Here is a 27,324-nt window from a genome sequence, read left to right on the forward strand (position 1 = left end):
ATAAAAAATAGCTAAAATTCAAGTTAGCAACAAATTAAAACCCACCACCACTTGAAAAAATATGGCATCAATTCCAACTCCGTGCGTGAAGGATGAGGCCGCCGCCCCAACCACCATCCGTGCCACCGTTGTCCAAGCAAGCTGCCACTGTGTTCTACGATACCCCTGCCACTCTCGGTTTGTACTAATTTGAAACATTTTGTATATACGGTGTAATTCAACATAAGAAGTTACTAATATATACACATTTTATTTTTATGTCCGAGGCGGATAAAGCAGAGACATCACCGACTAATTCTTTCATTTCTGCTTCCCATTAGGACTCTTTATGTGTTTTCAATGCAGGCTTCAATTATTTATTTCTACAATTAATATTACACTACTAATTTTTACAGTGTAGTGATGCACTATTTTGTTTACCATTCACTAGATTTTAATTATTTTTTATAGTATTTCGACTCGATCAATGATTTAGAATGGTGTAAAAGTTCATTTAGCTCATATAGCATTCATGTAACTACAAAAAAAAATTACTATCACACAAAAACAAGTTTCTTCATAAATAATATTCTCTCATATATTATTCAGATTTCAGAACCAATTGCTACTCATGAACTCATGGATTTTCGAAAGTGAAACTCAATAATGGCACCAAATAATCGAATCGAGAGCTCAACAGTAACTGCTGCGAGGACTGGACTGTGATTCGGACTCAGGCTGCTAGCTTTTTCGAGTACACAACATACATTGGGTCGGTGCGACCAGGATTTGGAGATATATCCACAGCCTACAAGAATACAAAGATAACTCGATCACTGCTCGTGCTCGAGCAACATGGTTGCTAAGGCTATTGCAAATGTATGAAATTATCAAGACAGAGTCCAGATTCCAATTACCTTAGGAGGCTCAAACCCTCCAGCATAATGGAAATAGGCTCCGACTATAATTACATGATCTGTATCTCCGGTCGATGTCCAGATTGAGATTGCCTTCGTAAAGAAGCAGCGATTGGAGAAGCTTGCATGCAAAACTCACAAAATCAGTGGAGTTTCAGTAAAAACCAGCTAATCGATTCTAAAACCATTGCAGATACCAAACCATCAAAACCACAGAAGATTTCTGAGGGTGCATTGCTAATAACAAATTTTAGTTGCATAAAATTGAGTAATTATCACCTCATTATAGCAAGTCCGCCTGGTTTGAGGATCCGTGCCATCTCCTTGAAAATTTCAATAGGCTTAGATAGGTAGTCCACACTAACCTGAGACGTAATAAATCTTTTCAAACAGGATTCATATCATCACATGCATAAGAAGGGTTGATGCAAAAGCAAATGCTAAGCATCTTCAAGATTTTCAATGAATGTCTATATTGATTCAATTTTCCAATTCAAGAGAAGGAAATCAGTTACTATATCTCTTCCCACTGAATATTATCATAAAGAAAACAAGTCTCGAACTTGAGCATGGACAGATATTGAAATAGATTTGCATACCACATTTGTAATAACGTCGAAGGTGCTATCATCAAATGGGAGTTTAGGATCAACGTTCAAGTCTTGCACGATATACTCAGTCAAAACCTACAAATACATTAATTGAAACACATGAATCATTCAGTTCATGAAATGCAGCATCATTTCCATGGAGAATTGTTAGCATCCTCAAAACTTATATCTCAACATTGTGCTATGGAGTAGGGATATGACATCGGAACTGCTATAAAACGATCAGCAGATATGATCTTACTGGATTTCTCTTTAACTCTTCTTCATTTAAGCCCATGCCAGTTATCCTTGGTTGCTTATACCCCTTAGGATAATGACTGACCTAGACAAACCATAAGAATCATGTTATTGTCAACGTAGCGACTTTTATTAGGCAAGAGCAATATAAAGGTGAACATGTAACTTACCCAGCTGCTACACATGTCAAGTATAGCAACTCCAGGAGTATTACTTGGGGGCAAGACCTCTGAGTAATATTTAGTCAGGGCAGCAATTGCTGGATCATCAATATGAGTCACGAAACGCGGAGATTCATAGAACAATGTATCCGGTGACCTGTAGTGTTGTCCAGACAACCTTTGTCAGTGGATGAAACTGAATGTGTAATAACAATTGATTTACAAAATCCCAATTTTCAAGACATTGACATATAAATCAGCTAGATTGTTCGGCTCTATGAGGGAAATCCTCATACCGCAGCCACTACTATACTCTCCTCTCCCACTATCTCGCTTTCTCACTTGAGGGTCACACGGCATGATAACAGAAAAACTCCCTATAGTTTCACTTATTAAAACCCTTGAGAAGCTGACAATACAAAGGAAGCAATTGCCATATCATTCATGATTGCTTGCACTCAGCCATCTCAATTCTACACTCTTGAGTAATACGTTATCACAATGGCTATGGCAATTTCTGGTGCAACTCGTCAAATTTCGCTCTCTTGAATGTAATAACCTATCTATTCATCATCTCCACTTTTTCATATTTCACATTTTAGCTAGCATATCAGACAAAATATGCTCTTAAGATCGTACGAATACAAATTGGAACGAGCAGCCTCGTCCAAAGGGGGAAATGAAAGGATGAACGAAACATTTTGTAAACATCAAACCGTAGCTCCTACCAACGACAGCTGCTTATGCAATGATGAGAGCAAAACTGTGGTTCATCTCTTCAAACTCAATACTCGACCTTAGCTTTCCTAATTTTCCTATCTTTAACAAGACTCAATTCTCGAATCAAGCATAAAAGTTCGATCTTCTTAATAGACTTACTCATCAAAGCGTTGGAAGTCCTCTTCCTTAAAGGGAAACTGCTCAGGCCATTCCATATTCTCCAATACCTTTAAAATTAAAACAAAGCCATCAATCAATAATTTCAAAAAGCACACACACACACACAAATTAGTAAAGGAAACGATTAAATTTAGAATAATTGCTTAGTATCATAAATTATCAGTGAATTTGGGGAATGTATGCAGATGACAATTGGGCAATTACCAAAAAAAAATTGCTAAGCATTCAATCATCCATAAATAAAAATTAATTGTAGACAACAATCAAAGCAACTAATCCAAAACACACACACACACACACAGAGAAATTCTATACCTTTTCAACAGCACCTTTTACCCTGGCGGAAGCGATGAAGGATTTGGCGCCAAAATTGGGAGCAGCCATGCTGATAAACTGCGACAAAAACGAGAATCCGGCGCCTAGAACTGCCCTGCGAGGAGCTCTGAATGCAGCAACTCTCCTTGAAAGTGGAGGTAGAGCAGCAAAAGGAGCTGCAAATTTGATAACGCCCAATCCATTTGCTGCCATTTTACCCCTATTTTTAGCTCTCTTTTTTAGCTCATTTCAGTATTCAATTGAGTTGGGCTATTTCTCCCACATGCAATAATAGGTGTTTTAATTGAAGTAATAATATTAATAGTTCTAAAATATGTTTAAAATTTGAAATAAAAAGATGATTTAATTTATGTTATATTCTAATGAAACTTCAATGGAATTTGATTCATCTCCTCGTTAAATTTTTAATAATTTTGGGTTCAGTATCAATTTGCATTGGGAATTAGTGAAATTGTTGATAACCACAATTGCATTAATTTGATCCAATTTGATCAAATTTAGAGGGAAAGTGTTGTTGATAACCACCATTGCATTAATTTGATCCAATTTGATTAAATTTAGAAGGAAAGTCTATCCTTTTTGAGTATTTATTGACTGATGCAGGTGTATGTTACGTGGCTACCATATCCAACACTAGGATAATGGTATGATGGGCTTTTGGGCTGAACAAGAAGGCCCAAATTTAATACTACTTCATAAGCCCAATCAAGAAAAATACGCACATCCATAAAAACATTTGTGTGAGTTTATTATTATATATTATTTGTTCTTATTAGTAAAAAGTGCATAATTTTATAAATAAGAGTGGTTTATGTTCTAAATAAAATTAACACATTTTATGATTAAGTGACGTTTGTTCGTAATAAGATTTTATGTTTTAAGAGCATCCACATTCCTGGTCCGGATTCAGGCACCAAGTCCCCTCCACATCATCATTCCCCTAAACTTTTAGGTCAGACAACAACTCCTCTAACCCTGTAGACCCCATCTAGGTCCCAACTATTAAATTGCACTATTCACAACTACAACATATTTTACTCGTAAAATTAAAAACGTTGAATAATTAAAACACAGAAAATTCATTGTTCAGTTGAAAATAACAAATTACAAATCCTAGAAAATAAAAATTACAAATCCTAGAAAATAAAAATTATAAATAGAAGTAGAATAAAGTGAAAAATTGGTGGAAGAATGTTGAACAAATGGTATATAAATAGACAAAAATTCTTAAAAAAAAATAAAAAATGAAAATTGGGGGTTCAGGTCCAGCCCTAACACCCCATGACCCTAGGTCGGGCTGCAACCGGGTGTAGCCCCGGGACTCTCCCGGTCCTCAGGCATGGCCCAGGCCTCTCCACCACCACCTCCAACGCTGCTGGGCCTAGGCCGGACCCCAGGTGCGGTCCGGCTCCAATTTTTTTGCTGCGATAGTGATGCCCTAATAGTTCTCTTTAAATACGATGGAGCTGATTTGATTAAATCGCACTGCACATTGTGACATGTGTGCTACGAAGAAGAGAAGTATGCTTTTGGGTCACAAAAATTCAACGATGAAATTGCTTAAGCAATTGGTGCTATGAAAATGACTCATTTGCGAAAGTGATAGAAACGTACATAACAACCTAATAATATTCAAACATTTCAACCTTACCAATTTGAGGCATATGTAGATTTTAAATTCGATATCATGCATAATAAAATTAGTGCATAGACTTTGCCATCGAACTTAGTTCGAATCACAAGTTGCTCTATTCTTCCCATTTGATAATAAAGTAAACAAATAATAAAAAAAAAACTAACATAATCATAAGATCACATTTCATAAAATCACAAATAATAGAAGAGACTAGTTAAACAATTTATCAAAGTTACTTATAAATCAAGCATTAATTTAAAAGCAATGAAACGTTTAAGACTGTAATGATAATTAATCAAATGATGAAAGCTATAACACCACATTTAATAACATTAGTAGCATATAAAAATGCAATTGAAAATTGTAATGCTTGCAAGCTTGCACCAACTATATATGGAATTGATACAAACTTGCTTTTATTCATTTTTGTATTTGTCATTGATTCATCATAACTCATAAGTCATTTTCAATCCACAAGTAGGAGTAGACAAAACCATCTCCATTGCTTAGTGCCACATCATCAAAATGATTAAAAGATGTTATTTAGTGTTTGTTTTGATTTATTGGTAAGTTGATTATATTATCTCACACTAATCTATTGATATAATTTTTAAAAATTCTCTATCTATCCATAAAAAATATGTTATCTTTAAATTGTATTTAAAACACGAGACAAAATGGAGCCATTTTTAAATATTTTTTTATTGTACATTTATTTTGACTCTTATGTTATAGTACTAAAATTCATTATTGATGTTGTTACTTCTATAAGTTTCTTGAAAGTTTCATTTTCTATATAGCTTTCAATAAAGTAATAAATAATAAATTGGACTTGATTTTTTATTTAATTTATAAACTTAATAATGTCAACAATAGTTTTTAAGATATTATAATCAAATTAAATGGAAGTGATGGTTCCATTTCGAAGCTAAATTACCCAATAGTTGACAAAAAATTTATAATTTAAATTATTATAGCTAGGCTTCAGCAATTAGAATCTTCCAGCAGAAATACAATGTTTAGAATTATAGTTCCTTTCTTGACAGAAATACTAATGTTTCTATCAATTCAAAGATGGACTTTTAATGTGTTTTCTACCCACCATTTAACTTAATAAATAATTTGTCATGCTCTTGTTTTGTTTGTATCCCAGTTTGATAGGGGGAATATGACTCCACATGTCTATAATTTAGTGCCAAATAATTAATATACTACTATACATCATTGGATTTAATGGGAACAAATAAAAAAGGGAAAGCATATATAGTGACCCCTAACATTAATGTAATTATTCAATCATTTAATCATTTGTCTTGGGGTACTACCACCTATGTACTTACTGTACAATCTTGACTGTTCCAAATATTAATTAAAATAAATCATTATAAGGAGACGTTTGTAAAACGATAATTTTATATGACGAAAAAAATGCATTTTAATAGTAAGACTTTTTTTCTTCTTTGACCGTGAAAACATACTAGAAATTGAATTCTTGATCACATATTGGATTTTTTAGGAGGGTCAACTATAAAATAATGTTTTAAAATGTTTATGATTATATAAATAATTTTATCTAGTTACTAATAGTCCGTTTTGGTCATGAAATAAAATGAAACTATCACTTTCATTCAATATCAACTCAAGAGGATGTATATTGAATTTTATTAATATTGGCATTCATTATTAAAACGAGGATACAAATTCTATATATTTATTTAATTTAGTGCACCACCAAATTCATCCATTCATTTATAATACAATTTCATTCTTATATAGTACTCCCTCCGTCCCACGTTACTTGAGTCACTTCTTTTTTACACTCGTTTTGCAAAATTTTTAATAAATAGTTTAAGTTGAGAAAAAATTAAGTAAGAGAAAGAATAATGTAAGACTCTTCCCTACATTATTCTCTCTCTTGCTTAATTTTTTCTCCACTCTAACTATTTATTAAAACTTTTGTAAAATGAGTGCAATAAAGAAGTGACTCAAGTAACGCGGGACAGAGGGAGTAATTAGTTAATGGAGTATAAATGAAATAATAATACGTGTATGTGTTGAAGTAGATGAGATCATAGAGACGTAAAATAAAAAAAAAACGTTAATTGTGTAAAGTGTTGATGGGACCCACATAAATCGACTTTAATTCATTGATAAGCATGAATTAGTATTGTGAAAATTAAGATGACCACTAATAAAGAAGATATCAACAAAATTGTCTATCAAATTATTAGCATGAAATTGAAAGATTTTTGTGATCCAGATCCATCTGTTAGGTTGGTCGTGGCGTGGGTATTGGGGAAGTAATAATGAAATAATTAAAGGAATACTTTGTATTTTAGTACTTCATTTTATAATTATAGTCCACATGCGTTGTATTCACACAAATTATAGTAAAAAATATTGATTTATTTATTAGAGAGGATGTGTCAACTGATTAACAAGGTTATGTCGTGTTATTGGATTCTCAATTTTATAGTCAACTTTTCAATTACTTTATAGGGATTAATCAAATTTAAGACTGTTTAATACGCACGAATTTATTCATATATAGGTGTTTTTATAAACGATATTGTGATTTTAACGTGTGAAAAACATGAGATAGGAAAATAAAGTGGTCACACGAAGACAATCAAAAAATGCACTTAAAAGCGAATTAGAGTAAGAACAATGAGTTAAGCTAATAGAAATTAAATGCATACCATAAAATGCACACTTTATGGGGAGATAAGGATCACAAATTATTATTTTATTATTGTTGTTGATAATAATAATAATTAATATTCAGAAAACAGAAGGATTTTTAGTGAAAGTGACAATGTACTGGTATTGGTATTAGTATCCCACATTATTGGGAAAATGAAATAAATTACAATTATTTTGGCTAATATAGGCCAAAGGTTAAAAACAATGGTAGCTAGATAATGTTTTCAATCGAAAATAGAATATTACGTGTGGATACAACCTCAAAGCCATCTGTAAAACTCTTACTATAAATATACATTCATCGAAATTAATAGCAATTTTTTCTAAATATTTAGTAAGTAAACTTTACAATCTTTACAGATATCATGTCCACATAAAACATCCTCTCCAAACTTTTAGTTCTCAAAATATCCATTTAGCTTTTCACGTAAAAAAAGTCAATATTTTTATTTAATTAAGACGCTTCAAACGTAGCTAAATTAGAACCACGTTGACCCGAAATTAGACCAATGATTACGTTTAAACTGTATCTCATAGGTTGAATCAGAACCGATATACTAGCAACAATTTTGATCCAATATCGGTGGAAAAAAGTGAAAACCTAACCACCATAAACCGCAAAACGATCTATCTTTTAAATATAAATGAGTTATGAGACAATTGAAGTCAATTAGAGCCACGTAATTTAATTGGAACGACTAATATTGGTCCGCATTTGGCATGACTAGGGGTGTGCATTCGGGTTTCGGTTCGGTTTTTCGTCCAAACCGAACCGAACCCAAAAAATCGAATTTAGGCTAAAATTGAAACCGAACCGAACCGAAAAATCGAAAACCGAACCAAACCGAAAAACCGAAATTTTAAAACAAAACCGAAAAACCGGAAAAAATAGTACTATTAATATATATAATTTATTTTATTTTATATACTATAATAGAATGTAAATATATATAATATAAAATCAATAGAATATATATAATATTTATTCTATAAAATTATATTAAAAGAATATATATTATATATATAATATAATATACTAAATTAATAGATTAAAAATATATAATAATATATTTAAAATATAATTCGGTTTTTCGGTTTCTCGGTTTTTTTTTCGCCCAAACCGAAATTTTTGTATTTTTCAAACCGAACCGAACCGAAAAACCGAAAAAACCGAACCGAATTTCAAAATTTCGGTTTAGTTCGGTTCGGATATTCGGTTTTTGATTTTTTTCCTCACCCCTATGAACGACCGTTCAATTTTATAATAATAAACGTATCTCATTGGTTGAATCGGAACCAACATACTACCAAGTTACCAAGTTTTACCAAGTTACCAAGGATGATTGATAAATTGATCCAAAAAAATCAGAAAATGCTATTGAAAACCGCTAAAACTCATCATTTCAAAATCGAAATCGTCATTGGTCAATTAAGATTCGACTCCTCTTGAAAGCGCTATTCCGAAAAACACGATTCTTTAACAGATGACGCACCAACAACTACCAAAAAATGGAAGTGCGAAAGAAGCAGCAAATCAGATCCTATAAATACGCTTCCACCACCACCACCTCCTTCCCACGGCCACTCCTCCGCCAATAATCACCGCCGTCGCCACCTCCTCCTCTCCAATTTCCCTCTCTCCCAATCACACACACAAAAATGAATCACACTGTGACGCAATTCGTGATGGAAGCCTCCGTGGCCGAATCCATCGCCAAATCCCTCAACCTCCCCTCCGTCCTCCACCTCCTCCCCCACCTCGTCCACTCCGCCCAGTCGCTCGCCCGCCCCCCGATCTCCAGCTTCCACGTCGGCGCCGTCGGCCTCGGCTCCGACGGCCGCGTCTTCGTCGGCGTCAACGTCGAATTCCCCGGCGTCCCGCTCCACCACTCCATCCACGCCGAGCAGTTCCTCCTCACCAACCTCCAGTCCCACCGCTGCCCCTCCCTCCTCGCCCTCGCCGTCTCCGCCGCCCCCTGCGGCCACTGCCGCCAGTTCTTCCAGGAGCTCCGCCGCTCCGCCGACCTCCAAATCCTCGTCACCGACCACCTCAATTGCGTCCAGAACCACGACCGGATCGGAATGCCCGACGTCAAAACCCCCGATTTCGTCCCCCTCCTCCGATTCCTCCCCAATCCGTTCGGCCCTCGCGATCTGCTCGACGACGAAACCCCTCTCCTCCTCGAGAAGCACCACAATCGCTTAGATCTGCCCGATCACGACGAAAATCCCCCAATCCTCTGCAACGGAAACCACAATTCCCCCAAATTAACCAATGGAAATCACGAAATCGACGAATCTCTTCTCAAAAAAGCAGCTCTGGAAGCTGCAAACGACGCTCACGCTCCCTACAGCGGCTGCCCCTCGGGGGTTGCATTGATGGATTGCGAAGGAAAAGTGTACAAAGGCTCCTACGCCGAGTCTGCTGCCTATAACCCTAGCCTCGGGCCGGTTCAGGCGGCGCTGGTGGCGTATATCGCCCGAGGCGGAGGCGATTACGAGAGGATCGTGGCGGCCGCGCTGGTCGAGACTAAAACGGCCAAAATCAGGCAGGATGACACGGCGAGGCTGCTGCTCAAGGCGATTTCGCCCAAATGCGAGCTTCGGGTTTACCACTGCCAATTGGCTGGCAATGTGTGTAAAAAGGTTCCTGCCTAGCTCATTATCAAATTCGATGATGATCAGAAATATGATATCTTGCAACTGTAGATTGCCCCTGCAAATTTATATATTTATCAATGAATAATTGCATTTCGAATATCTTGCAAATGTTGATTCTTTGTTCTTGAAATGGAGATTCTTAGTCATGCTGCAATCTAGTTTATGCTTAGGAAGAGCTAGTTTACTTGGTGATTCTACGCATTAGGATGGCTTTTGCAGTGTATAAACGGGCTTGAGTTTGTGTCGAGCGATGTAGGTGGTGTTGTTCGCACTTTTACTGATCTTAAGGTAGAAGGCATGGTTCTAGTGTATAAAACGGGCCTGAGTTTGTGTAACGTAGATGATGCTGTTTGCACTTTTGCGAATCTTAACGTAGAAGGCATGGTGCTAGTTGCGCTGCGACTTTAACAACTTTCCCCCATGCTTACAGTCGATAGGTTCCTACTTTATGTGTTTCTTTGTTCTGTTGTGTTGGTGCTCTCGATTGCTTTAATACTAACTATGCATTAGGTTGGTGTTTGCATCGTATAAACGGGCTTGAGTTTGTGTCGAGTGATGTAGATGGTGCTGTTCTTACTTTTCAAATCTTAATGTGGAAGGCATGGCGCTAGCTAGTTGCGTTGCGACTTTAACGAATTTCCCCCATATTTAGTCGTTTACAGTGGATATCTGTTATGTGCTTTCTTGATAGGTTCCCATTCTACTTTAATGCATTTCTTTTCGTCTTGAATTGGAGAGAGACATGTCAAAGGGAGCTTTTCTGAGTAGGAATTCCAATCTTAGGTGCTTTTCCAAAGTCCCTTTTTTGTGCTTAGATGGAATAGCAAAGTTCCCCACCTTTTCATCTATATCAATAGTAAAGTACTAGCATTAATGTGAATAGCCTTGTTAGCTTCATTCAATTGGATGATTGGTGGTTGTAACACATCTCTTTCTCATAAACGTACACATGATAAGCATCATCGACTTGTTATCACACAGCAGGTGGAGCATGAATGGGGTCGTAGAATTCAACGATTTTGGGTTTCCACGTTTTGGGTCGTAGAATTCAACGATTTTGGGTTTCCACGTTTTGTTTTACTGTACGTTGTTGCTCCTCTATTCTTAAATTTGAATCGGTGTTGAACCAAAACGTCATATTATGTGCATTCGAATTTAGCCCGGTGCGTTTAGCTGTAGCGAAGAGCTCTGTCTAGTGGTTAGGACTCAGGAACTTATTGCTCAGAAAGTGAAGTGGAATATAAGAGTAGAACAACATCATTCACCAAAATTGGAGGCCAATTTGATCTTGTAAGTGGAGGTAATGGTATTTGGCCCTATCCAGTTAGATTTCTTGAGAATATATTCATTGGTATCTATATATATGATCTGGTGATGGTGCCTCAGAAGAGAATGTTACAGTTAAAAAGAAAGCAAGAGAATGTAGCAATTACAAGTAATCCTACACGCAAAAGAAAAAGAAAAAGAAACAAACAAAGACAAGGCCTCAAAATAGGAACTTTCTGCAAGATCCGCTGAGATAATGAGAAATATTTCTACATGTACGAGCAAATCGGTAATAATATTAAATACGGTAAATCAGCCCGACTCCGCTAACTAATGAGATGCCCCAATAAACTACAAAAATTTGCTTTAGCAAGTTCCACAATCAGAGGATAATCGGAACAAGGGTGTCGATCTAGCCCTTATCAAATGAGCCCCAAAGCATAAAAACACGAATAACATTAGTGGCAAAAATATAAGCTCAACCACATGGCATCGTATATTAAAATGAGTAACAGAGACCAAACAAAGTTGGGGATCATCAGTTCATCGTCATACAAGATTATTCGTATTATCTAGTAAATGACCATAATCTGTTTGCAGTTATCCATGACTAAGAATCACAAGAGCAAACATGATGCTGCAGTTCCTTGTTAGGCATGTAGAGTGAAGAAACTGAGTAGCAACGACTAGCCCGTTGCTGACTATTTCTTGATGAATGCAGGAACATCACCTCTCATAACTCTCCAAGGCCCTCGATAGAACACCGGCTTCATCAATGGAACGTCATGCCCAGGGTGCTCATCCCAGAATCTCTCCTGAACAATGCAGCCATAGATTACAATGAAACACTTCTGAAAAAGGTGCAAACTTTTTCTGCGAAGACGTAAATAGGCGAAAGGAAAATTGCAAGGGCACCAGCTAAATGAACAAAGATCATATCTGTCTTCTCAAGCACCCGAGCTCACTATTCCATAATTTTCTTTGGTAAACTGTAAATATAGGCCCTGTTTTTCTATAGTAATTTAACCAGTGTGCCAAAATAGGCTAATTGTTGGTTCTAACTTCTAAGACAAACATACCATCAACGTACTATTTATATGAACATCTTGTAATCAAAAGCGCAGCATGAGTTTATAGCAGCGTTTCGACTAGCACATTATGCAAGACTTGATGTAAAGCAATCAGAAAAAACTTATACAATTTGCAGACAATAGAACTTCAAGCTGAATGTGTGCAATGCTGTCCAACAAGATTCAGGATATAGGCTAGGCAAGAATAGATTTACAAGACAAAAAAGCCACTAGAAATTCCTACCAAGTTAACAACATTAACTTAAATATATACCCTCAACCTTTTTTCCACATATCGAGTTTTTCAAGCAAGTAGTGATTTTTGGTAAAGTTAATTCTGTCCAATCACAATTTAAACACAAATACCAAACACTCATCAATGCTATCTTAACCATTCAGAACTAAGTAATTTAACAAGAGTTTTAACTCACTAATCGAGCTTATGCATAAAAAACAAGTCTTGCAGTAAAAATTCAAAGATACTACCTTGTAGAGCTGCTCTTTGATGGCAGCCCCAATAACCCCAGTGTAAAAAGCACAGACATAGATGGTGATGAGAGGGGTGAACGACTTGGGACGCTTGTAAGGCTCGATCATATCCCACAGAAGCGTTCTCTCCCACTTTGTGTACACATAATCAGCGTATTTCCTCCACAGGTAGCTCGCCATTTCCCGATTCTACCTACCCTGAATCAGATTGAATCCATGTCAATTCCCAACAGCCGAAATAGTGATCGAAAAAATCAAACAGGCATTAAAACAAACAGTTGGGGTGCGTGGTGAGAAGCCACCAATCGAAAGCGATTTCTAAAACTAATTGTGGAGTGCAAACAAGAAGTAAAGACGATCAAATCGGAGCGGAATTTCAGCAAAAGGGCTATCCGATCAGTTTAGAAAGATGATTGGGTTACAGATTTGAGTAGCACTCGCCTGTTTGGAAGCAATGGGGGCTCTGCTACTAAAATCAAATAAAACTATTTTCTATTTAGTTATTATATAAATTGATCATAAATATTTATCAATATTTGATCAACTAGTACTATTAATTATAGGTTTTTTATTTTTATCATTAGTGATTAATATTTAGAAACAAAATTGCTAAACAAATGTGGCGATCTATTTTTGTAAAGCACAAACAATGTTGTATTTTACGAAGACTTTTGTGTTTAATAAAAACTAATAGTTATAATCAATCGATCTGTCATTAGTTGTTTATAATGTTTATATATCAATATTGTTGAACGAATGTGGCAATCTATTTTTGTAAAGCACAAATGATGTTGTGTTTGTCACATTAATTTTCATTATTCGAAACAATCATGAAATTCAACTAAACACTTGTGAAACTGGTATAAATAATCAAGTGATGCGCGAAGTGAGACACGAAAAATGGACTAATATCGTATTGAACCACTTTGCTCTATTGTTATGGTCGTTTCGATTCATTTCATGTTTAGTATTATATGAACATCTGAACACATTTTAGATGGCTATAGCATTTGAATTATTTAAACTAGTTTACATGGACACTTGTTTGGACGGAGAAAATTTGAATGTTGGAAAAGAATGAGATCACATGATTTCTTAAGGACGTGTGAATGCTGAGAATCAGAACTGAGTATATTGTAAGTGCTCGTTCGGTTTCCAAGATAACTTTTATCTTCCTCATTCACACTTTCAACTAGGGATGTCAATCGGGCCAGCCCAACGGGTTTCAGGCTAACCCTATTCGGGTTGCGGGTCAATCGGGTGCGGGCTAATCGGGCTGTGATTTTTTCGGGTTATAAAAGTTCAACCCTAACCCTAAAAGCTCGGGTTTCGGGCTAGCCCAATGTGCTAATCGGGTTGCTACCGATAAAAATTACTCCCTCCGTCCACGAAAATTCGTCCCGGTTTGACCGGGCACGGGTTTTAAGAAATGTAATGGAAAGTGAGTTGAAAAAGTTAGTGGATTGTGGGTCCTACTTTTATATATTAGTTTTATAATAAAATGTGAGTAGAAATGAGTTAGTGGAATATGGGGTCCACTACCAAAAATGGTAAAAGTGAAATGGGACAAATTTTGGGGGACGGACGGAAATGGAAAACTGGGACAAATTTTCGTGGACGGATGGAGTAACATGTATTCAATCCAATAAATAATGGTGAAAATTAGTTATAATTATAAAATATTTAATTATGATAAATTTGAGATATATGCTTAAACCCAAACATAAACATGATCAAATACTAACATTTGAGATTTATGCAAAATAAAACATAAACATCAAGAAATTTTAAAGCATGTTTTAGAAATTTAAATATATTTTTTTAGTGAATTTGAAGTTTCTAATTTATATATCTATTATTATGTTAATAAAAATTTAATATATAATTTATATATTTAATATATAAAATTGAAACTTCTTTTTTTTAGTAATCTATATTAAAAATAACCAATGAAGTGTCGAATTAGAGTCAAACAAATAGAATAGAATTTTATCGGGTTTTCGGGTCTGGTCCTAACGGGTTGCGGGTTAATCGGGTGCGGGCTAATCGGGCTGTAATTTTACCGGGCTAGAAATTTTCAGCCCTAACCCTGTAAATTTAGCGGGTTATTCGGGCCGGCCCACGGGTTGCGGGCTACATTGACATCCCTACTTTCAACCAAATCTTAACTAAGTACATTTGGGCCTGTTTCGGCCCATTTGAATGGACTTCTTTTCCCCTAATCTCATGACTAACCATCTCACCTCACCTAATTTGTGCATTTCGCTCTCCTCATTATTCTCCTCTCCACCTTACTCTACAACCATGCATAAAACTAATTTAATCCTAGCCAAGGTCTATTATAGTGTATCTTAAACTTCGTCTCAAAATAATTAACGACCACTAATTGTATTCATAGTATTGCTATCCATATTCGATATTTGTTTGAAATAAATCGGATTATTTATATGGAAGCAACCAACGAAAAGACTAAGTTGGTGGATACATGAGATGTTGTTACATATCAGTAACGACACAACATTTCATAGTATCGAAAAATAAGTATCGAATAAATAGTGACATGCTAATTTTTTATTTAAAAAATGAATATCTCCCATTAAAAACAATAAAAACTGAGAGATGTAACTATTATAACTCCGAATCCAACCTAGGAAGTAATCAACGCGAAGGGTCGCACACGCGATGAAATATGATGAACCATGGCAAGGATGAAATAAACCACTTTCTGTAGCTCGTCTCCAACATGCAGCTACGGACTACAATAGAGTTGCGTATCATATTTATAAGTATATCTCCTCTGAATTTAAAGATTTAAAAATTGAGCAAATTGCAAATAAAAAGAAAAGAACTAATCAAATTTGTTCAAATTTTGACAATCTCGCAAACTTTTAAAAATAGTCAATTACCGTATATCATAACTTAGACATTTTTCTTATGTATCTCATGTCTAAAATTTTCTGACACGCTACGTGTTTGAATTTATTGAGATGATGTGTACACGTGTAAAAATAAAAGATACGGCCAACTAAATGTATTAATTGACGCCGTTTAAGTAGCCAAGCACTTTATCCACATTTTATTTTGATTTGTCACAATATACACCTAGTTTCTCTCAAATATAAGTTCATAAAACAACTTTAAAAATATCAATATTATGATATAATCCTAATTTAATTAGGCGATTGACCAAACTTGCCATAACCAAACTTACCATTATACCATATTTATGGTAATTCGCCCTTAAAAAATTACTCTATTTAAGTAAGATCAATTTGAAAAATCCCCCCAAATCGTATCACAAAAAAACCTAAAATCAGGTGTCAAACGTCGTCGTCTTGACAAAGCCAATTGCAAAATCTGCTGATTTCTCCTAACCTTGTTCAGCGGCTTCGACAATGGCGGCATACATAAGCATGGGAGAAGCTCACCGCCGGATAACTGAATACCTTACCCGTTTCTCCGACGCGATCTCGTCTCAAGACGGCAAATCGCTCAGCCGCCTTCTTTCCGTCTCCTCCGACTCCCCCGCCCTCCTCTCCCTCGCCGACGCCCTCAATACTTTCCAGGTCGCCCTCTTACTTGTTCAATTTTGTATTTCCCAACTTAAAAGATCGTATTTTCAACTCACCCAAATTGTTGATTCGCTTATTTGTAGAGTAGTTTCAGTGGTTTTAGTACCAATTTGCAAATTGTTGTTGAAAAGGATTAGAAATTGGAAGTGTAAATATGTCCCTGATCATATGCAGATTAGGTTGAATTTAATGTCTTTGCTACTCAATTGTTTGAACCCCTCCATGATTCAATGTTTTAGGGTTCTAGTTCCATGATTCAATGTTATTTTTCCAGTCATCCATTGATGAAAATATAGATTCTTCACTTTTATCGATCGGTCTTTGATTTGGTTGAATATATTTTCAGGATGCTAACAGGGTTATTAGGCAATCTGAGAGATTTTCTCAGTATGGGGACATTCTACTTCATGTATTCCGGGCATTGCAGAGTTATCGGTTGAAGAATTTGGTCGAATCGTATATGGCCTATGAAAAAGCATCCAAGTAAGTTACTTTCAGATGAAGTTGCTCCATGTTTAAGATTTTTATGCCCTGTAGTTATTCCTAATGATGGAGAATTGTAGTGCTATTGTTCAGGAATTTCGGAATTGGGAAACAGCGTGGGCATTGGAGGCATTATATGTGATTGCATATGAAATTCGGATTCTTGCTGAGAGGGTGAGAAATTCACGAATTCCGCTCTTTTTGTACAGTTATATTTGTGTATATTATCAAGAGTACAAAGAGGTAAACCGATGTATGCATTGCTGTTTCGTTTACAGGCTGATATGGAGTTGGCTTCAAAAGGGAAAACACCTGAAAAACTGAAAGGTGCTGGTTCTTTCCTTATGAAGGTGTTCGGGGTTCTTGCTGGAAAAGGACCAAAACGTGTCGGGGCTTTGTATGTGACATGCCAGCTTTTCAAAATATATTTCAAGCTGGGGACTGTCCATCTCTGTCGCAGCGTGATAAGGAGTATTGAGACTGCTAGGATATTTGACTTTGAGGAATTTCCTGTGAGGGATAAGGTCACATACATGTATTACACTGGTCGTTTGGAGGTGTACAATGAAAACTTTCTAGCTGCTGACCACAAATTGTCATATGCGTTGACGCATTGCAGCACAAAGAAAGAGGCTAACATAAGGTGAGGGTATACGTCCACTTTTACTCATTCCATTGCTAATCATAAACCTGAATCAAAAGAAATCAGTAAAGTGGGAACCGAGGCCAATGTGATATATTTATGACAAGTTTCTCTTTTAACTTTTAATACATGATAACCTTAATACATTAGTAATACATAGTGGAAAGGCTTAGGTTATTGGTTTAATTTCATCATCGTGTTAAGTTTACAGTCAATTGTAGAGTCTCTTCTTTCTGTTTGCATCGTAATGTATTTTGTTTACTGCAGTTCTAACTAGCCATTTCTTCTTGCAATTAGGATGATCTTAAAATACCTTGTTCCTGTGAAGCTTTCCATAGGTATCTTACCTAAGGCGTCACTCCTTGAGAAGTTTAACTTAAATGAGGTATGGATCCATACACGTTGCCTTATATATTGAGTCTTGTCATACATTTAGGAGGATGGTATTAGCAGCAGCATCTGAACTTCTTATGATGGAATGAGCTGTTGTAAAAAACTGGAGCTAGAACCCCCCGTTAAAATCTTACATGTGAATATGTTTTAATAGGCTCGATTTTGTTTCCTAGGTGTGTTTACTTGTCAGTCTGCATTATGTGCTTCTTTGAACTCTGCTGTAAAAAGTTCTCAAACTCACACTATCTGTTTGTTGCAGTATAAAGATGTTGTGCTTGCTCTAAAAAGAGGCGATCTTCGACTCCTAAGACATGCCCTTGAAGAACACGAAGACAGGTTAGAAACTTTTTTTTCTTTTATACAGTATTGTTTGGTAATGCATTGCGAAACTTCTTCATTCAAGTAAATCATGATCAGGTTCTTAAGGTCAGGCGTATACCTTGTTCTCGAGAAGCTAGAACTCCAAGTTTACCAACGACTGGTTAAAAAGATGTAAGTGGCGGTTTTCACATGTCTCTGTTTATGGCAATTGAGCCCGGAGCTATTATTAATTGTCTTTTTCGTTCTGTTGCAGCTATATCATACAAAAGGAGAGAGATTTAAATCGTGCTCACCAAATCAAGTTAGATGTCATCGTTAAAGCACTTAGGTGGCTTGACATTGACATGGATGTCGATGAGGTAATTCTTCCTTTATATTGATGGAATTGATTCACAAAAAAGTGTATTTGTGTTGGTTTATACTGATTCCTAGTAAAACTTCAATGACTAAGTTATTCATCTCATCATCTCCTGCTCTTTTCCTAGAGTTAGAAATGCCATTTTTCTCAATATTTCGCGTGTTTTGCAGGTGGAGTGCATAATGGCGATTCTGATATACAAGAACCTGATGAAAGGGTACTTCGCGCACAAAAGCAAAGTCGTGGTTCTTAGCAAACAGGACCCCTTCCCGAAACTAAACGGCAAACCAGTCAATGCATAGACATAAACTACACACACCGTCTTAGCAAACAGCTTCTTGTATTGACAACACTGTGTTATTCTCTCTGAGTGTATTTTCTCTGTTCTTTTTAGGTGATTTTGATCTTCATTGTAACTTATTTTTAGGAATTTTTAATTCTATAACACTATACAGCTTTGTTTTCACATTCTGACTTTGTAGTAGAAGATCTGAAATTCCAAAGTTTAAGAAAAATGTATATTTGGGATTTGAAGAAAAAGGTCAGAGAAAAAAAGTCAAATTGTTGAAATCAGAAGTAACAATTGTTACATTGTCAGTCTTGACTTGACCATTAAGCTGATTTGGGCATAGATAGTGAAAAGAAATATATAACTAATAGGTTTGGATTTAGAGGGTAAACATTACTACAATAATTTGTATATATTCTTCTGAAAAAAACATTTTAGTGTCCTTTTATTTATCACTTGATAAATGATATCAATCAACATTTTCATTGCATGGGGTCCAACTACAAGAACAAAGATCTTGTTATTTCTTCAACAATTTCTTATCTCTAGTGGATCTAACCCTCTAATAAAGAAAATGAATTAATTGGACTTTTAGGATTTCTAGTACAAAAGAAATAGTAGTAAATTTTATATTAATGGTACCTCCAAATGAGTAATTGTAACTCTATTAATGATTTTTTACATTTGTTGAAATTGATTGTACTTACAATTTTCAAAGTTTATTAGCAAACAGCCCGACAACTTTTATGTGTTATAAAAACGAATTGTCATAATTGATTGGTTTGTGATTAGTGATTAGTGATATTGGAAGGTAAAAAAGGGCAAAGCGACACATTGATTAGTTTAGTGCTACATATCACAACAACAAAGAGACATGTAGCTATGGTGAATAACCAACTTCTTATGATGAAATGAATTGTATCATATCATACTAATTTCTATTTTCTTAGGCAGTGAAATGAAAAAGATTTTGGTTAGTAAATGTATATCGTGACTTATTTTAGGAATGTTAAACCTTTTGTCCCCCACCATGTGCACCTAAATCCCAAAATCTACTACATATTTCACAAATTACATAAGCGTTCACACATACTAATACAAGATTATGCAATAGAATAGACATGCACGTTTGATTATGATATGAATCACATTAGTTAGTTGTGTTAGTTCACAATTGAGAACTCTCCTTTTATGTTAATCCCCAATGTGAACACTAATCTTTTGGACAATGGAAGAAAAACAGTATGGAATTAGTGGTAATTCAGAGTTAGTACGCAACAAATTTGTGCCCCAAATGCACAACATTACTAGTATAATTTGGCTCATTGATTTAGTGGTAAATCAGTGTTAGTACGCAACAAAATTGGTGCCCCAAATGCACAACAATACCTGTAAATTTGGCTCATTTTGCAAGCACACACACGTACTTAGTGAATTATTGAAACACTCAACACTATATATACACTTGGAAAACAAGAAGAAAAAGTAACACTCCTACTAGTCTCTACTCTACATACTATCACAACTCACAAGCTAGCTATGGACATGGTGAACCAGCCATCCGACGACGAAAGGTCCAGGCTTATTCCCATCACCGAAGGGTCTGGCCTTATTCCGAACCAGCATGTCCAGCCATCCGATGAAGGGTCCGGCCTTCTTCCGAACCAGCACGGCCAGCCATCCGACGAAAATATTGCCAACCAGAATGGCCAGCCATCCAACGAAAATATTGCCAACCCCAAAAGTCCTTTCATCATCCAACCTTATAAAAGGTTCTATAGGTTCGTGGCTTGTACGTTGTTCCATTTTTGTTTTTATCATGGCTGTGGCTGTTGTTTACAAACCTTGTTGATGGCTGTTGCAGAGGTTGGAAGATTATTATGGCTGCGATGGCTGTTTACAAAACAATCTCAACCCCGGTTGAGATTGTGGCCTTCTTCCATGATGAACCTGCAAGGAGCTGGATATCACTCATTTGCTTGGTGTTATCCGTTTGTGACATATTGTTAAAATTTTGTGTGTCGTATGATGTAAGCGTCACCAGCTGGAAGATCGTTGCATGGAAGTATGCAAAGTCTTACTTCCTTTTTGACGCGGCCTCGGCAATTCCCCCATGCTCCATTGCATCTACACCTATAGATGCATACCTCATTTTCGCCATGGTTTCTATGTGGCGTTGCAAAAAAGTCTACAGCTTGCTTGAAGAGTAAGCCACTCCTCCTCCTTTCTCTTGAAATCATTGTATTTGTGCTGTTCCTAATCTCTGTTGTGCAAAAACAGAATGCAGATAGATATGAGCAACAAATGGGTGGAGAGGGGCAGAAAGGTGTTGGTAAGTGCCTACTTACTCAGTAATTTTGATTATAAACTACTCCTAATTTGGTTTTGTTATTTTGTAGGTATGTTGTGTTTGTGTGTATCATTTGGTCTGCGCGCGCCTCAATTACGAAAATCAACCAGTACACTATATGAATTACTTCTTCGAGGCTCTTTCGACAGTACTGATCGCATACATGTTATACATAACGATTAACAATGCGGCAATAAGGTCAACTTGGAGGTGGAGAAATGAAGACAATCAGCAATGTAATAGCAAATTGTTATTTAAAACTAGTAATGAGATTTGATTATGACTCTGTTTCTCTTTCTCTGTATTTTGTTATCAGACTATATATGCATTAATATATTTCTCCTTAAACTCACTCCCACACTTATATATATTTCTCCTTTTCCTTGCCCCAATTCAGTACTCACAAACAAACACAAACACAATCAATCCTGTTATATTCTGATTTTGCACCCTTTTTTCTGGTATCAGAGACAAAACCACAAGAATGAGCTCCAATTGATCACCACCTCCATGATTTGATGCAAACACTTAAAACTAAAATCAAATGAGCAAACTCATATAGGAATCTCTTGAGCTCCAATTGATCACCACCTCCATGATTTGATGCAAACTTAAACTAAAATCAAATGTGCAAACTCATATAGGAATCTCTTGAGCTCCAATTGATCACCACCTCCATGAATATGCAGAATCGAGAGTATCCGATTTGGGTATTTAGGGATTTTGACCGGTATATTTAGGGATTTAGGGATTTTGATTTCTGAATTTGGGGAAATTGGGCGAGATTGATGATGACCGGAATATTTAGCATTGGGTTGGACCATTATTTTAGTATTGGGCCTTTATTTAAACTTATTATTTTTATTATTGGGTCACCTTCTTTTTATTTTTTGCACTAAAAAGAAAGTGAATAATTAACAAAACTTTGTAATTATCTTAACTTCAATTATTTTTTTCACAAAATATACATCACTATAATTTCATATAGAATTTAACGATATTCTATTGTATATATTCGCATGATAAGATTTGGCAATATTGAATTAATTTTCATGTATTATAATAATCAATTGAGTGGACCAAAACAAATGTTTCCTCTATTTTCTAATTAATAAATATTGTATAAACCCGAATGCTTTGAATAAGATAGAGGAAATTTACTCACTTAGTTTTATGAGTATAATATTTAGTTTTATAAGTCCTATAAATATGGGTGTATTTTTAGTTTCTCAAATCCAAAAGCGAAAAGAATTAATAAGAATGACAATCGACGCTGTTTTTTGTGGACGCAATAAAAGAATATTGCATGGGTGTCACGATTTTAGGGATTCCAAAATAAAACACGACACTTCCGAATCCGAAGTAATGATTGAGCACGCTCCCTTTCTCTCTTTTCATAGGGAATATAGGTTCGACTTTTCTTGTGTTTTTAATCTTAAGATTACTTAATTAATTTTATGCTGTTTGTTTAATAAATTTTCTAAATAAATTAAAAGGTATGCTTTTCAAAATCTGAAAAAATAAATCATTTAAGTTTTAAAATTTTGAAATCATCCCGTCCTTCATTTTCGCATAATTAAACGACGATGTGACAATCGGGTTAAAACACGTTGACGAAATGGCGTTTCAAACATGGATAGACGATGTCATTTGGCCCCACGATATATCTACTTGTTTTAAACTGACTGTCATTTGCGCATAATTCGTCAGAAAATGGAAATATGAGATAATTGCATAAATTTTCAAACTTGTGATATAGTATATATCAGGTTTTTGGAATGTGTGACACGAACCAGAATTTGATAGTGTTTCATAATTAAATTGATAATTTGATCCTTTTACTTTTATTATTTTTTCAAGTGCACTCATTTTTTTAACCCAATGCACTCAATTTTTGTAAGTTAATATACAAAAGTAAGACTCATATTTTAATTTTTTTATATCTATTTTCTTTTATAAAGTCATCTTATTTTTTGAAATGCAAGCCGGTCAAATTTGAGACATTTATTGTCGGAAGAATGGTTAATAATATAGTATTTCATATATAAATAATATTTCTGAAATATATTTTAGGATAGAAGCGATGTTCTCCATGTGGTATCATGCCCGTGTGTTGATCACCTGCCCGGAGAAGGCGGGTGCATGGGAGATGCTTATAGTGCGCCCTCATAGTTTCGAGGAGCTCAAGGAGATTGGTTTGAAGAGATTTGGTGCTTCCTTCACGAGAGTCTTGGACGAAGAAGGAGCCGAGATTGATGATATCCGGGTGGTGAGAGACAACGGTCGCGTCGTTTTCGCTAGCCGGACGCCTATACTGTGATTACTCTTTCTCAATATTATGAAAATAACCTAAATAATAATTTTGAGTGTAAACTTGAAAATCAGGAATTTAGTTTGCAAGTGATATAAAAGAAAAAAAAAAACAACCATAAATTCTTGGTTCTTCATGTAAAGCTAATATCTAGCTCCATATATACTACTGCCTACAGAAATCAATCAAATGAAGATGTGTTGCACGACAATAGGCCAAATTTTAAATACCCGGGCCGAAAAATAGAGGACTGGGATTTGCCCGGAGTGTACACTCTCCTTGACAAGTCCTACTTGTTTCAAGGAATGTCCACCGACCTATACGGAAAGCTGGTCAATGGAATGTCGATAGAGTATTTCTCTCCCAACAAAGACGTGATCTTGCAGGATGAAGCACCAACCGATTTTTATATTATTGCCAACGGGGCAGTGGTAACAACTGGCTCTCTATACATACATTCTTCCTTCTCTTTCTCTACTATGTTGATTTTGTTTTATCTATATATTGATCCGCAGGAGCTACTGATTATGAAAAATGGAGTTCAGAAGGTGAGATTATTCCACATTTTTTCATTTATATATATATCAATACACATATCCATAAGAAGACCGACAGTATGTGGCCGAAAACACAAATGCAGGTTGTCGGGGAGGCACGGACGGGTGAGATATGTGGCGAGATTGGTGTACTTTGCCATATGCCTCACGTGTTCACGGTGAGAACAAAACAGTCAACTCAGCTATTGAGGCTGAACTACACCACCATTCTCAAAATTCATGGCACCAATTGGGCAGAGAGAGATAGGATCATGAACACCCTTCGTAAGGTACATACTCTAAAAATCAACAACAAATTAGAAGCAAGTGGTTTCTTCACATTTTAAGCAAATGGATTTATATGCAAGTTATCTGCAGCATTGGGACGAGCCGAAATGGAAAACGATGATTAGGGATAAAGCCATAGAGACAGTGATTGGACGCAAAAGAAGGGATTTTACAGAGTTAGTAGCGCACACCACTGATGTTGCATTGCTCTCCTGCCAAGGACGATGTGTTGGGAATTAATTTGCAATTAAGTTTGTCTAAATATTCATGCAACTATTCATCCATGTACATGTGTTGATTAGTTTCATGTTTGGAAGTATTTACAAATTCTAATGCATATCATTTCAAAAAATCAATCATCAAAACCAAAAATTTACATTTCATATTGTCTTCCTAGATCAAAGTGCTACGACACTAAATATGGAGTATAGTTCATCCGGTTTAATTTATTAGAAAAGGAGGGAGTTATAAAGATGCTTGCAAGAGCCTTATACTGCGTCCTAAGAGTTTTGAGAAGCTTAAGGCGATTGGTTTGAAGACATTTGGTGCATCCTACGTGAGAGTATTGAACGAAGAAGGAGCTGAGATCGATGATATTCGAGTGTTGAGAAACTACGATTGCATGGTTTTCGCCAGCCGGTAATGTAATAGAGATAGTAATATGTATTACTCCTAATATAATGGAAATATCCTAAATAAGTGTAAATAATTTGAAGGGGGTAAACCTATTAAATTGCAAATTGTTTCTATGAAAAAAAGTAATCAGATTGATTCAATTGATTTGAACTTTGAAGTCGCCCCATTTAATCTCATATGTTGTCTCACTGTCTCTCTCTCTCTCTCGAATTGTGTTTTATGTATGGATCACCTTAACTGCTTAATTTCCTCTATTAATTTCGTCAAGGCAAAAATATATTTCGAAATCAACCTAAAATTTCGTCTAGTCCTTCCAATTAACAGTTTCTTTATGCAAATATTTTCTCTAAAATACGTCTATACTTATTGGTATTTAAACTTTGTGAGATAGGCTAGATAGATAAAGATCCGGATAGAATTTCTATATATTATCATTTGTATATTTATAGTCCCAAACTTCAAAAATAATAAGTGAAAATTGCGAGTAGCATGATTTATTTATGTTCTCTAATATAAAAGCTAATGCATAGCTTCTTATAATTGCCGGCAGAGAAGAGAAAGTAGGAGGTCAAGTCGAAGATGGGATGATTGATGAAAGTTTGGGTGAAGAATTTGGTGGGAATGAAGGCGAGACAGAACGGCTCGTAGAGAACGAATCATGGGATATATCGATATCTGACATATTTAGTTCATTTGTAGATGGGATGAGAGAGGAGATGAGAGTAGTGAACGAACCAGAAATGTAATCAAGCCGGGGTTGAAATTAAAAAAATATACTATAATAAAAAATTGCAGTATCAAATTTTACATGCAATATGTGCACAATTTTTACCGGACATTAGATGATAATGGCTTTGGACGAGTCGACATGTATCGCTGAAGAGGTCTCATTTTCATTTTTTTTTTGAAATTTCTCTTCCAATATATACAAACTAATATATCAATCATCCAATTTGTATCTCATTCTATTTTGCAAATTTGTAGTACTAGTAAGTTTTATTGAAAAAAAAAATTACTTTTTTGATAGAAATCGTTACAGTCGTGAGAATCAGTGTCAATTCACGTAGTGAGATGGATTGGATGACAGAAGAAGCTGGACATTTTTTTCAAATCCCATTTTTGGAATTCACGTAGTGTGAGTGTAGCCCCTTTTTCTATTTAGTAATACATATATTGGGCTATAAGTTTGATTCAAGCAATATGGATAAATAATAGTTTGGGCCGGAGTTATGTTTAAAGAGGTTAAGCTAATGATTTAATTAGGAGATTTGGGTCGCTTGTTTATTTGAGTTGGACTGGAATTTGAATACGAGAATGACGAGAGCTCGGAAGGAGTCAATAGAAGGATGCATACGATGTGCTATAGTCATGAAAAATTTTAGAATTTTCCAGCGAGAGATCAAAGGGTAAGATTTAATATCATATAGGATGCATGGATTGTTTTGATTAATTATTTTTCTTAAGTCAAATTTTGTGCATGTTATGTTCTTTGAAAAAAAGATGCTTTTTGCTAGCTATGTGAGAACGGAACGAAAAGGCAAGTTGAGGATTTGAGCGAAAGAGGTGGGCTTCCTTTTTTAAATAAGGGCTATGTCCTAAGTATGTATATTTTTCAAATAATATGAAATATGTTTGTCATGCCATATTTTTGTGTTGCTATGGGACCTATCTGAAGTGACTTTTGTTTTCGCTGTGGTATTAGAGCAATTTTCTTTCCGTCGTGGACCCGTGAGTCTCTTTTTTTAGTCTTTGTCTAGTCTTGTTTCGCTAGACTAAAAGGTCTGTGTTGAAGGCTCAACATCCCGCTTCGCTACGCTCAACCGAGAAAGAGGTAATATATTTTTATGAGAAATTTATGAGTTTGGAGAAAGGAAGATGAGAATTTTAGAGAAAGAAAGAGGTGAAATTTTTTTTATAAGAACGAAGAAGTAAAATCATTCCGTGAGGGATTGATTTCAAATTGAGAAAGAGTATTTGCTGACGTTTGAGAAAAGAGCGAGTTTTGAAGAGGAGCGAGGGAGTGTTTTTTTTTAAGATGAAGGTTGATGGATCGTTTAGAAATTGTTGAAAAAAAATGTGAGTTACTTAGAAAATGTCTGTTTTAAACATATATGTGAAGTAGGAAGTGTATTACTATTAAAGTGTTAATGGAAGGAAAGCACCATACAATGAACTTTG

The 27,324-nt window shown here is 35.6% G+C and overlaps 5 protein-coding genes across 7 annotated transcripts; 3 read left to right on the forward strand and 2 right to left on the reverse strand.

Annotated features, from left to right (window-relative positions):
* Nucleotides 1–534: 534 nt before the first annotated feature.
* Nucleotides 535–3,408, reverse strand: LOC125196751 (S-adenosyl-L-methionine-dependent methyltransferases superfamily protein). The gene is made up of 8 exons (XM_089056018.1): nucleotides 3,121–3,408; nucleotides 2,785–2,852; nucleotides 1,915–2,062; nucleotides 1,749–1,829; nucleotides 1,496–1,582; nucleotides 1,176–1,261; nucleotides 897–1,017; nucleotides 535–787 (listed from the first exon to the last, which is right to left on the reverse strand). Exons 1-8 carry the CDS (start codon nucleotides 3,331–3,333, stop codon nucleotides 713–715), a joined length of 879 nt encoding a protein of 292 aa, XP_088912144.1. The 5' UTR covers nucleotides 3,334–3,408; the 3' UTR covers nucleotides 535–712.
* A 5,583-nt stretch (nucleotides 3,409–8,991) lies between these two features.
* LOC125194023 (cytidine deaminase 1-like) lies at nucleotides 8,992–10,240 on the forward strand. The gene has a single exon (XM_048092017.2). The coding sequence runs from the start codon at nucleotides 9,140–9,142 to the stop codon at nucleotides 10,136–10,138; it is 999 nt and encodes a 332-aa protein (XP_047947974.1). The 5' UTR covers nucleotides 8,992–9,139; the 3' UTR covers nucleotides 10,139–10,240.
* A 1,640-nt stretch (nucleotides 10,241–11,880) lies between these two features.
* Nucleotides 11,881–13,559, reverse strand: EMB2752 (embryo defective 2752). Of its 3 annotated transcripts, none has more exons than XM_089056351.1 (3): nucleotides 13,408–13,559; nucleotides 12,964–13,164; nucleotides 11,881–12,222 (listed from the first exon to the last, which is right to left on the reverse strand). In XM_089056351.1, the coding sequence occupies exons 2-3, from the start codon at nucleotides 13,144–13,146 to the stop codon at nucleotides 12,109–12,111; spliced, it is 297 nt and encodes a 98-aa protein (XP_088912477.1). In that variant the 5' UTR covers nucleotides 13,147–13,164; nucleotides 13,408–13,559; the 3' UTR covers nucleotides 11,881–12,108. The 3 variants fall into 3 exon arrangements, with proteins under 3 accessions (XP_088912477.1, XP_047947975.1, XP_088912476.1); XM_048092018.2 differs by lacking the exon at nucleotides 13,408–13,559 and adding an exon at nucleotides 13,243–13,397; XM_089056350.1 differs by lacking the exon at nucleotides 13,408–13,559 and having other exon boundaries at nucleotides 12,964–13,397.
* A 2,699-nt stretch (nucleotides 13,560–16,258) lies between these two features.
* On the forward strand, nucleotides 16,259–19,204 carry EER5 (proteasome family protein). The gene is made up of 9 exons (XM_048091190.2): nucleotides 16,259–16,532; nucleotides 16,885–17,021; nucleotides 17,102–17,195; nucleotides 17,300–17,664; nucleotides 17,962–18,049; nucleotides 18,317–18,393; nucleotides 18,475–18,549; nucleotides 18,632–18,737; nucleotides 18,907–19,204. Exons 1-9 carry the CDS (start codon nucleotides 16,362–16,364, stop codon nucleotides 19,036–19,038), a joined length of 1,245 nt encoding a protein of 414 aa, XP_047947147.2. The 5' UTR covers nucleotides 16,259–16,361; the 3' UTR covers nucleotides 19,039–19,204.
* A 1,360-nt stretch (nucleotides 19,205–20,564) lies between these two features.
* LOC148927021 (potassium channel AKT1-like) lies at nucleotides 20,565–25,892 on the forward strand. The gene is made up of 10 exons (XM_089070232.1): nucleotides 20,565–20,797; nucleotides 20,890–21,231; nucleotides 21,306–21,357; nucleotides 22,020–22,105; nucleotides 23,449–23,691; nucleotides 23,865–24,117; nucleotides 24,202–24,234; nucleotides 24,327–24,512; nucleotides 25,016–25,149; nucleotides 25,697–25,892. The coding sequence occupies exons 1-10, from the start codon at nucleotides 20,565–20,567 to the stop codon at nucleotides 25,890–25,892; spliced, it is 1,758 nt and encodes a 585-aa protein (XP_088926358.1).
* The last annotated feature ends 1,432 nt before the right edge of the window (nucleotides 25,893–27,324 follow it).

This window comes from Salvia hispanica, chromosome 4, assembly GCF_029641045.1.
Source record: "Salvia hispanica isolate PSC_SH4W2 chromosome 4, Shi_PSC_v1, whole genome shotgun sequence".
NCBI classification, from domain to species: Eukaryota; Viridiplantae; Streptophyta; class Magnoliopsida; order Lamiales; family Lamiaceae; genus Salvia; species Salvia hispanica.

Excerpts from the sequence above, each read along its gene's own strand:
- LOC125196751 (XM_089056018.1), bottom strand. The coding sequence starts at position 3,333 with ATGGCAGCAAATGGATTGGGCGTTATCAAATTTGCAGCTCCTTTTGCT. Across the intron at positions 1,583-1,748 it reads AAGAGTTAAAGAGAAATCCA|GTTTTGACTGAGTATATCGT; the intron begins GTAAGATCATAT and ends ATGTATTTGTAG. Across the intron at positions 1,262-1,495 it reads TCGACGTTATTACAAATGTG|GTTAGTGTGGACTACCTATC; the intron begins GTATGCAAATCT and ends ATTACGTCTCAG.
- LOC125194023 (XM_048092017.2), top strand. The coding sequence starts at position 9,140 with ATGAATCACACTGTGACGCAATTCGTGATGGAAGCCTCCGTGGCCGAA.
- EMB2752 (XM_089056351.1), bottom strand. The coding sequence starts at position 13,146 with ATGGCGAGCTACCTGTGGAGGAAATACGCTGATTATGTGTACACAAAG. Across the intron at positions 12,223-12,963 it reads TCAAAGAGCAGCTCTACAAG|GAGAGATTCTGGGATGAGCA; the intron begins GTAGTATCTTTG and ends TGCATTGTTCAG.
- EER5 (XM_048091190.2), top strand. The coding sequence starts at position 16,362 with ATGGCGGCATACATAAGCATGGGAGAAGCTCACCGCCGGATAACTGAA. Across the intron at positions 17,196-17,299 it reads TTCGGATTCTTGCTGAGAGG|GCTGATATGGAGTTGGCTTC; the intron begins GTGAGAAATTCA and ends TTTCGTTTACAG. Across the intron at positions 18,050-18,316 it reads AGAAGTTTAACTTAAATGAG|TATAAAGATGTTGTGCTTGC; the intron begins GTATGGATCCAT and ends TGTTTGTTGCAG.
- LOC148927021 (XM_089070232.1), top strand. The coding sequence starts at position 20,565 with ATGGACATGGTGAACCAGCCATCCGACGACGAAAGGTCCAGGCTTATT. Across the intron at positions 22,106-23,448 it reads GTATTTAGGGATTTTGACCG|GATAGAAGCGATGTTCTCCA; the intron begins GTATATTTAGGG and ends AATATATTTTAG. Across the intron at positions 23,692-23,864 it reads GCTAGCCGGACGCCTATACT|AAATCAATCAAATGAAGATG; the intron begins GTGATTACTCTT and ends TACTGCCTACAG.